This window comes from Scyliorhinus torazame, chromosome 4 (genome assembly GCF_047496885.1).
Source record: "Scyliorhinus torazame isolate Kashiwa2021f chromosome 4, sScyTor2.1, whole genome shotgun sequence".
Classification (NCBI taxonomy): Eukaryota; Metazoa; Chordata; class Chondrichthyes; order Carcharhiniformes; family Scyliorhinidae; genus Scyliorhinus; species Scyliorhinus torazame.
Window position 1 is genome coordinate 89,991,101 of NC_092710.1, and position 14,518 is coordinate 90,005,618.

At 51.2% G+C, this 14,518-nt stretch overlaps 1 protein-coding gene across 2 annotated transcripts in view; it reads right to left on the reverse strand.

Moving 5' to 3' along the window:
* The window catches only part of LOC140410344 (opioid growth factor receptor-like protein 1), an 88,133-nt gene extending 75,333 nt beyond the window's left edge, over nucleotides 1-12,800 (reverse strand). For both annotated transcript variants that reach the window (XM_072498352.1, XM_072498351.1), the window contains exon 1: nucleotides 12,220-12,800. In XM_072498352.1, coding sequence (XP_072354453.1) covers nucleotides 12,220-12,414 — 195 coding nt within the window. In that variant the 5' untranslated portion in view covers nucleotides 12,415-12,800. The remainder of the gene's footprint in view (nucleotides 1-12,219) is intronic.
* Between the last annotated feature and the right edge of the window lie 1,718 nt (nucleotides 12,801-14,518).

Here is a 14,518-nt window from a genome sequence, read left to right on the forward strand (position 1 = left end):
AAATCTGTCTACCTATCTGCTCCTCTATCTCCCGCTGGCTGTTGGGAGGCCTGTAGTATACCCCCAACATTGTGACTGCACCCTTCTTATTCCTGATCTCTACCCATATAGCCTCACTGCCCTCTGAGGTGTCCTCTCGCAGTACAGCTGTGATATTCTCCCGAACAAGTAGCGCAACTCCGCCTCCCCTTTTACATCCCCCTCTATCCCGCCTGAAACATCTAAATCCTGGAACGTTTAGCTGCCAATCCTGCCCTTCCCTCAACCAGGTCTCTGTAATGGCAACAACATCATAGTTCCAAGTACTAATCCAAGCTCTGAGTTCATCTGCCTTACCCGTAATGCTCCTTGCATTAAAACATATGCACTTCAGGCCACCAGACCCGCTGTGTTCAGCAACTTCTCCCCGTCTGCTCTGCCTCAGAGCCACACTGTCCCTATTCCCTAGTTCTCCCTCAATGCTCTCACCTTCTGACCTATTGCTCCCGTGCCCACCCTCCTGCCATACTAGTTTAAACCCTCCCGTGTGACACTAGCAAACCTCGCGGCCAGGATATTTATGCCTCTCCGGTTTAGATGCAACCTGTCCTTCTTATACAGGTCACACCTGCTCCGGAAGAGCTCCCAGTGGTCCAGATAATGGAAACCCTCCCTCCTACACCAGCTGTTTAGCCACGTTTTTATCTGCTCTATCTTCCTATTTCTAGCCTCACTGGCACGTGGCACAGGGAGTAATCCCGAGATTACAACCCTCGAGGTCCTGTCTTTTAACTTTCTGCCTCGCTCCCTGAACTCCTGCTGCAGGACCTCATGCCCCTTCCTGCCTATGTCGTTAGTACCAATATGTACAACAACCTCTGCCTGTTTGCCCTCCCCCTTCAGGATTCCCTCTACCCGTTCGGAGACATCCTGGACCCTGGCACCAGGGAGGCAACATACCATCCTGGAGTCTCTTTCACGTCCACAGAAGCGCCTATCTGTGCCCCTGACTATAGAGTCCCCTATTACTATTACTCTTCTGCGCTTTGACCCTCCCTTCTGAACATCAGAGCCAGCCGTGGTGCCACTGCTCTGGCTGCTGCTGTTTTCCCCTGGTTGGATACTGTCGGGGGGGATAGCCTAAGGGGAATTCAGGAACGGCATGTTCCTGTGAGGAAGAAGGATAAATACGGCAATTTTCGGGAACCTTGGATAACGAGAGATATTGTAGGCCTCGTCAAAAAGAAAAAGGAGGCATTTGTCAGGGCTAAAAGGCTGGGAACAGACGAAGCCTGTGTGGAATACAAGGAAAGTAGGAAAGAACTTAAGCAAGGAGTCAGGAGGGCTAGAAGGGGTCACGAAAAGTCATTGGCAAATAGGGTTAAGGAAAATCCCAAGGCTTTTTACACGTACATAAAAAGCAAGAGGGTAGCCAGGGAAAGGGTTGGCCCACTGAAGGATAGGCAAGGGAATCTATGTGTGGAGCCAGAGAAATGGGCGAGGTACTAAATGAATACTTTGCATCAGTATTCACCAAAGAGAAGGAATTGGTAGATGTTGAGTCTGGAGAAGGGTGTGTAGATAGCCTGGGTCACATTGAGATCCAAAAAGACGAGGTGTTGGGCGTCTTGAAAAATATTAAGGTAGATATTTTTTTGGGGGGGGGGGGGGGGGGGGGGAGGGTAAAGCTATGGACAGTATAATGGTTAATGGAGAGCAAGGCAGCAGGTTACGTAGAGATATGGGTTCAAAGACAAGGAAAATTAGGAGAAAGGGTAAGAGGAAAAATAATTTGCGAAAAGTTACTGATCAAGGTGTTAGGATTCATAACAATGACATAAAAAACAGCATAAGTGTACTTTACCTGAATGCTCGTAGTATACGGAATAAGGTGAATGAGTCGATGGCGCATATCATCGTGAATGACTATGATTTAGTGGCCATTACTGAAACATGGTTAAAGGATGGTCACGACTGGGAGTTAAATATCCAAGGGTATCAGACTATACGAAAGGATAGAATGGACGGTAAGGGCGGTGGTGTAGCTTTGTTGTTTAAGGATGGCATCCGGGCAACAGTAAGGGATGATATTGGTGCTATGGAAGACAAGGTTGAATCCATTTGGGTGGAAATCAGGAATAGTAAGGCGAAAAGGTCACTGAAAGGAGTAGTAACAGGATGGTAGAGCAGGCAATAAGCAAAGAAATAACAGATGCATGTAGAAATGGTACAGCAGTTATCATGGGGGATTTTAATCTGCATGTCGATTGGTTTAACCTGGTTGGTAAAGGCAGCCTTGAGGAGGAGTTTATAGAATGTGTCCGGGATAATTTCCTGGAACAGTATGTAATGGAACCTACAAGGGAACAAGCGGTCCTAGATCTGGTCCTGTGTAATGGGGCAGGATTGATTAATGATCTCATAGTTCGGGATCCTCTTGGAAGGAGCGACCACAATATGGTGGAATTTAAAATACAGTTGGAGGATGACAAGGTAAAATCAAACACTAGTGTTTTGTGCTTAAGCAAAGGCGATTACAATGGGATGAGAGAAGAACTAGCTAAGGTAGACTGGGAGCAAAGACTTCATGGTGAAGCAGTTGAGGAACAGTGGAGAACGTTCCAAACGATCTTTCAGTGTTCAGAAAAGGTTCATACCGACAAAAAGGAAAGACGGTAGAAAGGGGAAAAATCGACCGTGGATATCTAAGGAGGTGAGGGAGAGTATCAAATTGAAGGTAAAAACATACAAAGTGGCAAAAATTAGTGGGAGACTAGAGGACTGGGAAGTCTTTCGGGGACAACAGAAAGCTACTAAAAAAGCTATAAAGAGTAAAGTAAACTGGCTCAGAACATAAAAGCAGATAGTAAAAGCTTCTACAAATATATAAGACAAAAAAGAGTGGCTAAGGTAAATATTGGTCCTTTGGAAGATGAGAAGGGAGATTTAATAATAGGAGACGGGGATATGGCTGAGGAGCTGAACAGGTTTTTTGGGTCAGTCTTCACAGTGGAGGACACAAATAACATGCCAGTGACTGATGGAAATAAAGATATGATAGGTGAGGACCTTGAGATGATTGTAATCACTAAGGAGGCAGTATTGGGCAAGCTAATGGGGTTAAAGGTAGACAAGTCTCCTGGCCCTGATGGGATGCATCCCAGAGTGTTAATGATGGCTAGGGAAATTGTAAACGCACTAGTGATAATTTATCAAAATTCACTAGACTCTGGGGTGGTCCCAGAGGATTGGAAAGTAGCAACGTGACACCACTGTTTAAAAAAGGAGGTCGGCAGAAAGCGGTCGGCAGATAGGCCGGTAAGCTTAACTTCGGTTGTAGGGAAAATGCTGGAATCTATCATTGAGGAAATAACAGGGCACCTGGAGGGAAATTGTCCCATTGGGCAGACGCAGCATGGGTTCACAAAGGGTAGGTCGTGTCTGACTAATTTAGTAGAATTTTTTGAGGACGTTACCAGTGCAGTAAATAACGGGGAGCCAATGGATGTGGTATATCTGGATTTCCAGAAAGCTTTTGACAAGGTGCCACACAAAAGGTTGCTGCATAAACTAAAGATGCATGGCATTGAGGGTAAAGTGGTAGCATGGGTAGAGGATTGGTTAACTAACAGAAAGCAGAGAGTGGGGATAAATGGGTGTTTCTCTGGTTGGCAACCTGTAACTAGTGGGGTCCCTCAAGGATCAGTGTTGGGCCCGCAGTTGTTCACAATTTACATAGATGATTTGGAGTTGGGGACCAAGTGCAATGTGTCAAAGTTTGCAGACGACACTAAGATGAGTAGTAAAGCAAAAAGTGCAGAGGATACCGGAAGTCTGCAAAAGGATTTGGATAGGTTAGGTGAATGGGCTAGGGTCTGGCAGATGGAATTCAATGTTGCCAAGTGTGAGGCTATCCATTTTGGGAGGAATAACAGCAGAATGGATTATTATTTAAACGGTAAGATGTTAAAACATGCTGCTGTGCAGAGGGACCTGGGTGTGCTGGTGCACGAGTCGCAAAAAGTTGGTGTGCAGGTGCAACAGGTGATTCAGAAGGCTAATCGAGTTTTGTCTTTCATTGCTAGAGGGATGGAGTTCAAGACTAGGGAGGTTATGCTGCAATTGTATAGGGTGTTGGTGAGGCCACATCTGGAGTATTGTGTTCAGTTTTGGTCTCCTTACCTGAGAAAGGACATATTGGCACTGGAGGGAGTGCAGAGGAGATTCACTAGGTTGATCCCAGAGTTGAGGGGATTAGATTATGACGAGAGGTTGAGTAGACTGGGACTGTACTCATTGGAGTTTAGAAGGATGCGGGGGGGGATCTTAGAACATAGAACGATACAGCGCAGTACAGGCCCTTCGGCCCACGATGTTACACCGACATGGGAAGTCAAAAAACAAAAGCCATCTAACCTACACTAAGCCATTATCATCCATATGCTTATCCAATAAACTTTTAAATGCCCTCAATGTTGGCGAGTTCACTACTGTTGCAGGTAGGGTATTCCACGGCCTCACCACTCTTTGCGTAAAGAACCTACCTCTGACCTACATCTATTACCCCTCAGTTTAAAGCTATGTCCCCTCATGCCAGCCATTTCCATCCGCGGGAGAAGGCTCTCACTGTCCACCCTATCTAACCCCCTGATTATTTTGTATGACTCTATTAAGTCTCCTCTTAACCTTCTTCTCTCCAACGAAAACAACCTCAAGTCCATCAGCCTTTCCTCATAAGATTTTCCCTCCATACCAGGCAACATCCTGGTAAATCTCCTCTGCACCCTCTCCAAAGCCTCCACGTCCTTCCGATAATGAGGTGACCAGAACTGTACGCAATACTCCAAATGAGGCCGTACCAGAGTTTTGTACAGCTGCAACATGTCCTCATGACTCCGGAACTCAATCCCTCTACCAATAAAGGCCAACACTCCATATGCCTTCTTCACAACCCGATCAACCTGGGTAGCAACTTTCAGGGATCTATGTACATGGACACCTAGATCCCTCTGCTCATCCACACTTCCAAGAACTTTACCATTAGCCAAATATTCCGCATTCCTGTTATTCCTTCCAAAGTGAATCACCTCACACTTCTCTACATTAAACTCCATTTGCCACCTCTCAGCCCAGCTCTGCAGCTTATCTATGTCCCTCTGTAGCCTGCAACATCCTTCCGCACTGTCGACAACACCACCGACTTTAGTGTCGTCTGCAAATTTGCTCACCCACCCTTCTGCGCCTTCCTCTAGGTCACTGATAAAAATGACAAACAGCAACGGCCCCAGAACAGATCCTTGTGGTACGCCACTTGTAACTGAACTCCATTCTGAACATTTCCCATCAACCACCACCCTCTGTCTTCTTTCAGCTAGCCAATTTCTGATCCACATTTCTAAATCACCCTCAATCCCCAGCCTCCGTATTTTCTGCAATAGCCTACCGTGGGGAACCTTATCAAACGCTTTACTGAAATCCATATACACCACATCAACTGCTCTACCCTCGTCTACCTGTTCAGTCACCTTCTCAAAGAACACAATAAAGTTTGTGAGGCATGACCTACCCTTCACAAAGCCATGCTGACTATCCCTGATCATATTATTCCTATCTAGATGATTATAAATCTTGTCTCTTATAATCCCCTCCAAGACTTTACCCACTACAGACGTGAGGCTCACCGGTCTATAGTTGCCGGGGTTGTCTCTGCTCCCCTTTTTGAACAAAGGGACCACATTTGCTATCCTCCAGTCCTCTGGCACTATTCCTGTAGCCAATGATGACATAAAAATCAAAGCCAAAGGTCCAGCAATCTCTTCCCTGGCCTCCCACAGAATCCTAGGATAAATCCCATCAGGCCCCAGGGACTTATCTATTTTCAGCCTGTCCAGAATTGCCAACACCTCTTCCCTACGTACCTCAATGCCATCTATTCTAATCGCCTGGGTCTCAGCATTCTCCTCCACAACATTCTCTTTTTCCTGAGTGAATACTGACAAAAAATATTCATTTAGTATCTCGCCTATCTCTTCAGACTCCACACACAACTTCCCATCCCTGTTAATGTTAAATTTGAGATTGTTAGGATTTTTGTGAGGCAAATGCATTAAGAGATAATGAAGCCAAAGAATTTATGGCTTGGAAGGGCTGAATGGCCTACCCATATTCCTCGTATGCAAAGCCCCGACTTCAGATAGTGCAGCTTCATAAGTGTGCCCCCCCCTGCACTTTGTGCAACAGTGTTCCCCCCTGCACGTGTGCAAGAGTGCCCCCCCTTGCACTTTGCGTAAGTGTGCCCCCCCCTGCACTTTGCGTAAGTGTGCCCCCCCCTTGCACTTTGCGTAAGTGTGCCCCCCCCATGCACTTTGCGTAAGTGTGCCCCCCCATGCACTTGCGTAAGTGTGCCCCCCCATGCACTTGCGTAAGTGTGCCCCCCTTGCACTTGCGTAAGTGTGCCCCCTTGCACTTGCGTAAGTGTGCCCCCTTTGCACTTGTGTAAGTGTGCCCCCATTGCACTTGTGTAAGTGTGCCCCCCTGCACTTTGTAACAGTGTACCCCCCTGCCCTGCACTGTGTGTAAGCGTGCCCCCCCTGCACTTTGTAACAGTGTGCCCCCCCTGCACTTTGTGCAAGTGTGCCCCCCCTGCACTTTGTGCAAGTGTGCCCCCCCTGCACTTTGTGCAAGTGTGCCCCCCCTGCACTTTGTGCAAGTGTGCCCCCCCTGCACTTTGTGCAAGTGTGCCCCCCCTGCACTTTGTGCAAGTGTGCCCCCCCTGCACTTTGTGCAAGTGTGCCCCCCCTGCACTTTGTGCAAGTGTGCCCCCCTGCACTTTGTGCAAGTGTGCCCCCCCTGCACTTTGTGCAAGTGTGCCCCCCCTGCACTTTGTGCAAGTGTGCCCCCCCTGCACTTTGTGCAAGTGTGCCCCCCCTGCACTTTGTGCAAGTGTGCCCCCCCTGCACTTTGTGCAAGTGTGCCCCCCCTGCACTTTGTGCAAGTGTGCCCCCCCTGCACTTTGTGCAAGTGTGCCCCCCCTGCACTTTGTGCAAGTGTGCCCCCCCTGCACTTTGTGCAAGTGTGCCCCCCCTGCACTTTGTGCAAGTGTGCCCCCCCTGCACTTTGTGCAAGTGTGCCCCCCCTGCACTTTGTGCAAGTGTGCCCCCCCTGCACTTTGTGCAAGTGTGCCCCCCCTGCACTTTGTGCAAGTGTGCCCCCCCTGCACTTTGTGCAAGTGTGCCCCCCCTGCACTTTGTGCAAGTGTGCCCCCCCTGCACTTTGTGCAAGTGTGCCCCCCCTGCACTTTGTGCAAGTGTGCCCCCCCTGCACTTTGTGCAAGTGTGCCCCCCCTGCACTTTGTGCAAGTGTGCCCCCCCTGCACTTTGTGCAAGTGTGCCCCCCCTGCACTTTGTGCAAGTGTGCCCCCCCTGCACTTTGTGCAAGTGTGCCCCCCCTGCACTTTGTGCAAGTGTGCCCCCCCTGCACTTTGTGCAAGTGTGCCCCCCCTGCACTTTGTGCAAGTGTGCCCCCCCTGCACTTTGTGCAAGTGTGCCCCCCCTGCACTTTGTGCAAGTGTGCCCCCCCTGCACTTTGTGCAAGTGTGCCCCCCCTGCACTTTGTGCAAGTGTGCCCCCCCTGCACTTTGTGCAAGTGTGCCCCCCCTGCACTTTGTGCAAGTGTGCCCCCCCTGCACTTTGTGCAAGTGTGCCCCCCCTGCACTTTGTGCAAGTGTGCCCCCCCTGCACTTTGTGCAAGTGTGCCCCCCCTGCACTTTGTGCAAGTGTGCCCCCCCTGCACTTTGTGCAAGTGTGCCCCCCCTGCACTTTGTGCAAGTGTGCCCCCCCTGCACTTTGTGCAAGTGTGCCCCCCCTGCACTTTGTGCAAGTGTGCCCCCCCTGCACTTTGTGCAAGTGTGCCCCCCCTGCACTTTGTGCAAGTGTGCCCCCCCTGCACTTTGTGCAAGTGTGCCCCCCCTGCACTTTGTGCAAGTGTGCCCCCCCTGCACTTTGTGCAAGTGTGCCCCCCCTGCACTTTGTGCAAGTGTGCCCCCCCTGCACTTTGTGCAAGTGTGCCCCCCCTGCACTTTGTGCAAGTGTGCCCCCCCTGCACTTTGTGCAAGTGTGCCCCCCCTGCACTTTGTGCAAGTGTGCCCCCCCTGCACTTTGTGCAAGTGTGCCCCCCCTGCACTTTGTGCAAGTGTGCCCCCCCTGCACTTTGTGCAAGTGTGCCCCCCCTGCACTTTGTGCAAGTGTGCCCCCCCTGCACTTTGTGCAAGTGTGCCCCCCCTGCACTTTGTGCAAGTGTGCCCCCCCTGCACTTTGTGCAAGTGTGCCCCCCCTGCACTTTGTGCAAGTGTGCCCCCCCTGCACTTTGTGCAAGTGTGCCCCCCCTGCACTTTGTGCAAGTGTGCCCCCCGTGCACTTTGTGCAAGTGTGCCCCCCCTGCACTTTGTGCAAGTGTGCCCCCCCTGCACTTTGTGCAAGTGTGCCCCCCCTGCACTTTGTGCAAGTGTGCCCCCCCTGCACTTTGTGCAAGTGTGCCCCCCCTGCACTTTGTGCAAGTGTGCCCCCCCTGCACTTTGTGCAAGTGTGCCCCCCCTGCACTTTGTGCAAGTGTGCCCCCACCTGCACTTTGTGCAAGTGTGCCCCCACCTGCACTTTGTAATTGTACCCCCCCCTGCACTTTGTAACAGTGTAACCCCCTGCACTTGGTAACAGTGTACGCCCCTGCATTTTGTAACAGTGTACCCCCCTGCACTTTGTAACAGTGTACCCCCCTGCCCTGCACTTTGTGTAAGTGTAAGCCTCTGCACTTTGTAACAGTGTATCCCCCTGCACTTTGTAACAGTGCACCCCCCCTGCACTTTGAAAGTGTACCTCCCTGCACTTTGTAACAGTCTACCTCCCTGCACTTTGTAAGTGTACCCCCCTGCACTTTGTAACAGTGTACCCCCCTGCACTTTGCGCAAGTGTGCCCCCCTGCACTTTGTAACAGTGTACCCCCTGCATTTGTAACAGTGTACCCCCCTGCACGTACCCCCCTGCACTTTGCGTAAGTGTGCCCCCCTGCACTTTGTAACAGTGTACCCCCCTGCACTTTGTAACAGTATACCCCCCTGCCCTGCACTTTGTATAAGTGTAAGCCTCTGCACTTGGTAACAGTGTACCCCCCTGCACTTTGTAACAGTGTACCCCCCTGCATTTGTAACGGTGTACCACCCTGCACTTTGTAACAGTGTACCCCCCTGCACTTTGTAACAGTGTACCCCCCTGCACTTTGTAACAGTGTACCCACCTGCACTTTGTAACAGTGTACCCACCTGCACTTTGTAACAGTGTACCCCCCTGCACTTTGTAACAGTGTACCCCCCTGCACTTTGTAACAGTGTACCCCTCTGCACTTTGTAACAGTGAACCCCCCTGCACTTTGTAACAGTGTATCCCCGTCCTGCACTTTGTGTAAGTGTAAGCCTCTGCACTTTGTAACAGTGTACCCCCCTGCATTTGTAACAGTGTAACCCCCTGCACTTTGTAACAGTGTACCCCCCTGCCCTGCACTTTGTATAAGTGTAAGCCTCTGCACTTGGCAACAGTGCATCCCCCTGCATTTTGTAACAGTGTACCTCCCTGCACTTTGTAACAGTGTACCTCCCTGCACTTTGTAACAGTGTATCTCCCTGCCCTGCACTTTGTAACAGTATACCCCCCTGCACTTTGTGGAAGTGTGCCCCCCCTGCACTTTGTAGAAGTGTGCCCCCCCTGCACTTTGTAGAAGTGTGCCCCCCCTGCACTTTGTAGAAGTGTGCCCCCCTGCACTTTGTAACAGTGTAACCCCCTGCACTTTGTAACAGTGTAACCCCCTGCACTTAGTAACTGTACCTCCCTGTACTTTGTAACTGTACCTCCCTGCACTTTGTAACAGTGTACCCCCCTGCACTTTGTAACAGTGTACCCCCTGCACTTTGTAACAGTGTACCTCCCTGCACTTTGTAACAGTATACCCCCCTGCACTTTGTGGAAGTGTGCCCCCCCTGCACTTTGTAGAAGTGTGCCCCCCCTGCACTTTGTAGAAGTGTGCCCCCCCTGCACTTTGTAGAAGTGTGCCCCCCTGCACTTTGTAGAAGTGTGCCCCCCTGCACTTTGTAACAGTGTAACCCCCTGCACTTTGTAACAGTGTAACCCCCTGCACTTACCCCCCTGCACTTTGTAACTGTACCTCCCTGCACTTTGTAACTGTACCTCCCTGCACTTTGTAACAGTGTACCCCCCTGCACTTTGTAACAGTGTACCCCCTGCACTTTGTAACAGTGTACCCCCCTGCACTTTGTAACAGTGCACCCCCCTGCACTTTGTAAGTGCACCCCCCTGCACTTTGTAAGTGCACCCCCCTGCACTTTGTAAGTGCACCCCCCTGCACTTTGTAAGTGCACCCCCCTGCACTTTGTAAGTGCACCCCCCTGCACTTTGTAAGTGCACCCCCCTGCACTTTGTAAGTGCACCCCCCTGCACTTTGTAAGTGCACCCCCCTGCACTTTGTAAGTGCACCCCCCTGCACTTTGTAAGTGCACCCCCCTGCACTTTGTAAGTGCACCCCCCTGCACTTTGTAAGTGCACCCCCCTGCACTTTGTAAGTGTACCCCCCTGCACTTTGTAAGTGCCCCCCCTGCACTTTGTAACAATGTACCTCCCTGCACTTTGTAACAGTGTACCCCCCTGCACTTACCCCCCTGCACTTTGTGTAAGTGTGCCCCCCCTGCACTTTGTGTAAGTGTGCCCCCCCTGCACTTTGTGTAAGTGTGCCCCCCCTGCACTTTGTGTAAGTGTGCCCCCCCTGCACTTTGTGTAAGTGTGCCCCCCCTGCACTTTGTGTAAGTGTGCCCCCCCTGCACTTTGTGTAAGTGTGCCCCCCCTGCACTTTGTGTAAGTGTGCCCCCCCTGCACTTTGTGTAAGTGTGCCCCCCCTGCACTTTGTGTAAGTGTGCCCCCCCTGCACTTTGTGCAAGTGTGACCCCCCTGCACTTTGTGCAAGTGTGACCCCCCTGCACTTTGTGTAAGTGTGCCCCCCCTGCACTTTGTGTAAGTGTGCCCCCCCTGCACTTTGTGTAAGTGTGCCCCCCCTGCACTTTGTGTAAGTGTGCCCCCCCTGCACTTTGTGTAAGTGTGCCCCCCCTGCACTTTGTGTAAGTGTGCCCCCCCTGCACTTTGTGTAAGTGTGCCCCCCCTGCACTTTGTGTAAGTGTGCCCCCCTGCAATTTGTGTAAGTGTGACCCCCCTGCACTTTGTGTAAGTGTGACCCCCCTGCACTTTGTGTAAGTGTGACCCCCCTGCACTTTGTGTAAGTGTGCCCCCCCTGCACTGTGTAAGTGTGCCCCCCCTGCACTTTGTGTAAGTGTGCCCCCCCTGCACTTTGTGTAAGTGTGCCCCCCCTGCACTTTGTGAGCCCCCCCTGCACTTTGTGAGTGCACCCCCCTGCACTTTGTGAGTGCACCCCCCTGCACTTTGTAACAGTGTACCCCCCATGCACTTTGTAACAGTGTACCCCCCTGCACTTTGTGTAAGTGTGCCCCCCCTGCACTTTGTGTAAGTGTGCCCCCCCTGCACTTTGTGTAAGTGTGCCCCCCCTGCACTTTGTGTAAGTGTGCCCCCCCTGCACTTTGTGTAAGTATACCTCCCTGCACTTTGTAACAGTGTACCCCCTGCACTTTGTAACTGTACCCCCCTGCACGTGCCCCCCCTGCACTTGGTGCAAGTGTGCCCCCCCTGCACTTGGTGCAAGTGTGCCCCCCCTGCACTTGGTGCAAGTGTGCCCCCCCTGCACTTGGTGCAAGTGTGCCCCCCCTGCACTTGGTGCAAGTGTGCCCCCCCTGCACTTGGTGCAAGTGTGCCCCCCCTGCACCTTGTAAGAGTGTGCCCCCCTGCACTTTGTGTAAGTGTGCCCCCCCTGCACTTTGTAACTGTGTACCCCCCTGCACTTTGTAACAGTGTACCCCCCCTCACCGCACTTGGTGAGTGTAACCCCCCCGCCCCGTACTTGGTGAGTGTAACGACCCCCCCCCCCGCACTTGGTGAGTGTAACGACCCCCCCCCCCCCCCCGCACTTGGTGAGTGTAACGACCCCCCCCCCCCCGGTGAGTGTAACACCCCACTTCCCCTGCACTTTGTAGCAGTGTACCCCTCCTCCCCCTCACTTGTCCGGTGTGCCCGCCTCCCCAGGCAGGCTGTCTCTCAGCCCAGAGGACTGCAGTACCTGCTCCTCACTGTCGCCAGCCTCCTCTGCACTCCTGCTGGCTTTTCCTTCCCCGGCTGAAGCAGTCGTTTCCTGGCCCCCTTCGGGCTGCTGTTCCTGTTCTTCCTCCTCCGGTTCTGAATCGCTTTGCCAGGTCGAGTCACATTCCTCCACCGTGACCGGCTCCTTGACGCTCCAGAATTGCGAGTTTCCCATTGACAAGCGGACAATGCCCAGAACCCACCCCACACACACAAGCACCCATCCACTCTGGGCCGGCACTGATCCAGCGACTCACACTCGCCCCTCCCCCATTTTTTATAAATACCTTCTCTTTTTGTAAAAAAAACCCACAAGCCCACAGCTGGTCAGCACAATCTCCTTGCTCCTCCCAGGAGTCCTCCCAGCCTGTGAGCGATGTTAAACAGGGCAGGGTGACTGTTCACGGCGAGAACCGCAATACTGAGACATTTCTCCCGGGATTTCCAATGTCGCAAACCCGTTTTATCCATTGACTGGATTGTACTTGCGGATTAGACCCCGGGTAACCAGGTGGAGTGAGACTGAGGCAGAGACGACGGGGCAGGCGGCATCTGCTGCTTCGTTCGCCACACTGCAGTCAAATATTCCAATTGGTCCTGGTTTCAGTTTTAGCATCATCGGGGGAGGGACAATAACATTCAAGCCAGACTTCTCATGTGAAACAACTTCAGTCTAACCATTGGAAGTTTGCACCTCTCCTCAGAACCAGATTGTGTAGTCCAGTCGAGAATCTACAAACTTAGTGAGTTTATCAAACTTCCAGGATTGGTCTGTGTAATAATTCCAGGAGGTGCGGAGTGAAAGACCAAACTGGTTTATTTTAAATATATATTTTTTACTGAATTTTACATTTGTACACTATACAGCAGCTGGTTGAGATGGGTTATTAATAATAATCTTCATTAGTGTCACAAGTAGGCTTACATTAACACTGATGTGGAGATGCCGGCGTTGGACTGGGGTGAGCACAGTACGAAGTCTTACAACACCAGGTTAAAGTCCAACAGGTTTGTTTCGATGTCACTAGCTTTCGGAGCGCAGCTCCTTCCTCAGGTGAATGAAGAGGTATGTTCCAGAAACACATATATAGACAAATTCAAAGATGCCAAACAATGCTTGGAATGCGACCATTAGCAGGTGATTAAATCTTTACAGATCCAGAGATGGGGTAACCCCAGGTTGAAGAGGTGTGAATTACATCAAGCCAGGACAGTTGGTAGGATTTCGCAGGCTAGATGGTGGGGGATGAATGTAATGTGACATGAATCCCAGGTCCCGGTCATGTGTGCGGAACTTGGCTATAAGTTTCTGCTCGGCGATTCTGCGTTGTTGCGCGTCCTGAAGGCCGCCTTGGAGAACGCTTACCCGGAGATCAGAGGCTGAATGCCCTTGACTGCTGAAGTGTTCTCCGACTGGAAGGGAACATTCCTGCCTGGTGATTGTTGCGCGATGTCCATTCATTCGTGGTCGCAGCGTCTGCATGGTCTCGCCAATGTACCACGCTTCGGGACATCCTTTCCTGCAGCGTATGAGATAGACAACGTTGGCCGAGTCGCACAAACACGTACCGCGTACCTGGTGGGTGGTGTCTGTCCTTCCGAATAGTTTGATACCCTTGGATATTTAACTCCCAGTCGTGACCATCCTTTAACCATGTTTCAGTATTCATTCACGATGATTTGCGCCATCAACTCATTTACCTTATTCCGAACACTACGAGCATTCAGGTAAAGTACACTTTTGTTGGCTTTTATACCTGTGTTTTGAATCTTAACACCTTGATCAGTCACCTCTCCTGAGTTATTTTTCCTCTTTACGTTTCTCCTAATTTTCCTTGTCGTTGAACCCATATCTTCATGTAACAACCTGCCGCGTCACTTTCCATTTATGTTTTCACTTCCCGTTTTATTCCTTTTAGTATTACTGGTCCTATTCACTGAGCTCCCCTCAGTCACTGTACCTTGTACTGTCACCCTTTTTGATTTTTGACTATGGCTTCTCTGCCTTACACTTTCCCCTTTGCTGCCTTTTGTTTCTGTCCCTGGTTTACTACCTTCCAACTTCCTGCATCGGTTCCCATCCCCCTGCCACGTTAGTTGAAACCCTCCCCAAATAGCCCCCTAGGACATCAGTTCCAGTCCTCCCAGTAAGATTCTTGGCAGTGTGGATGAGCAGAGAGATCTCGGTGTCCATGTACATAGATCCCTGAAAGTTGCCACGCAGGTTGAGAGGGTTGTTAAGAAGGCGTACGGTGTGTAGATTCTTGGCAGTATGGATG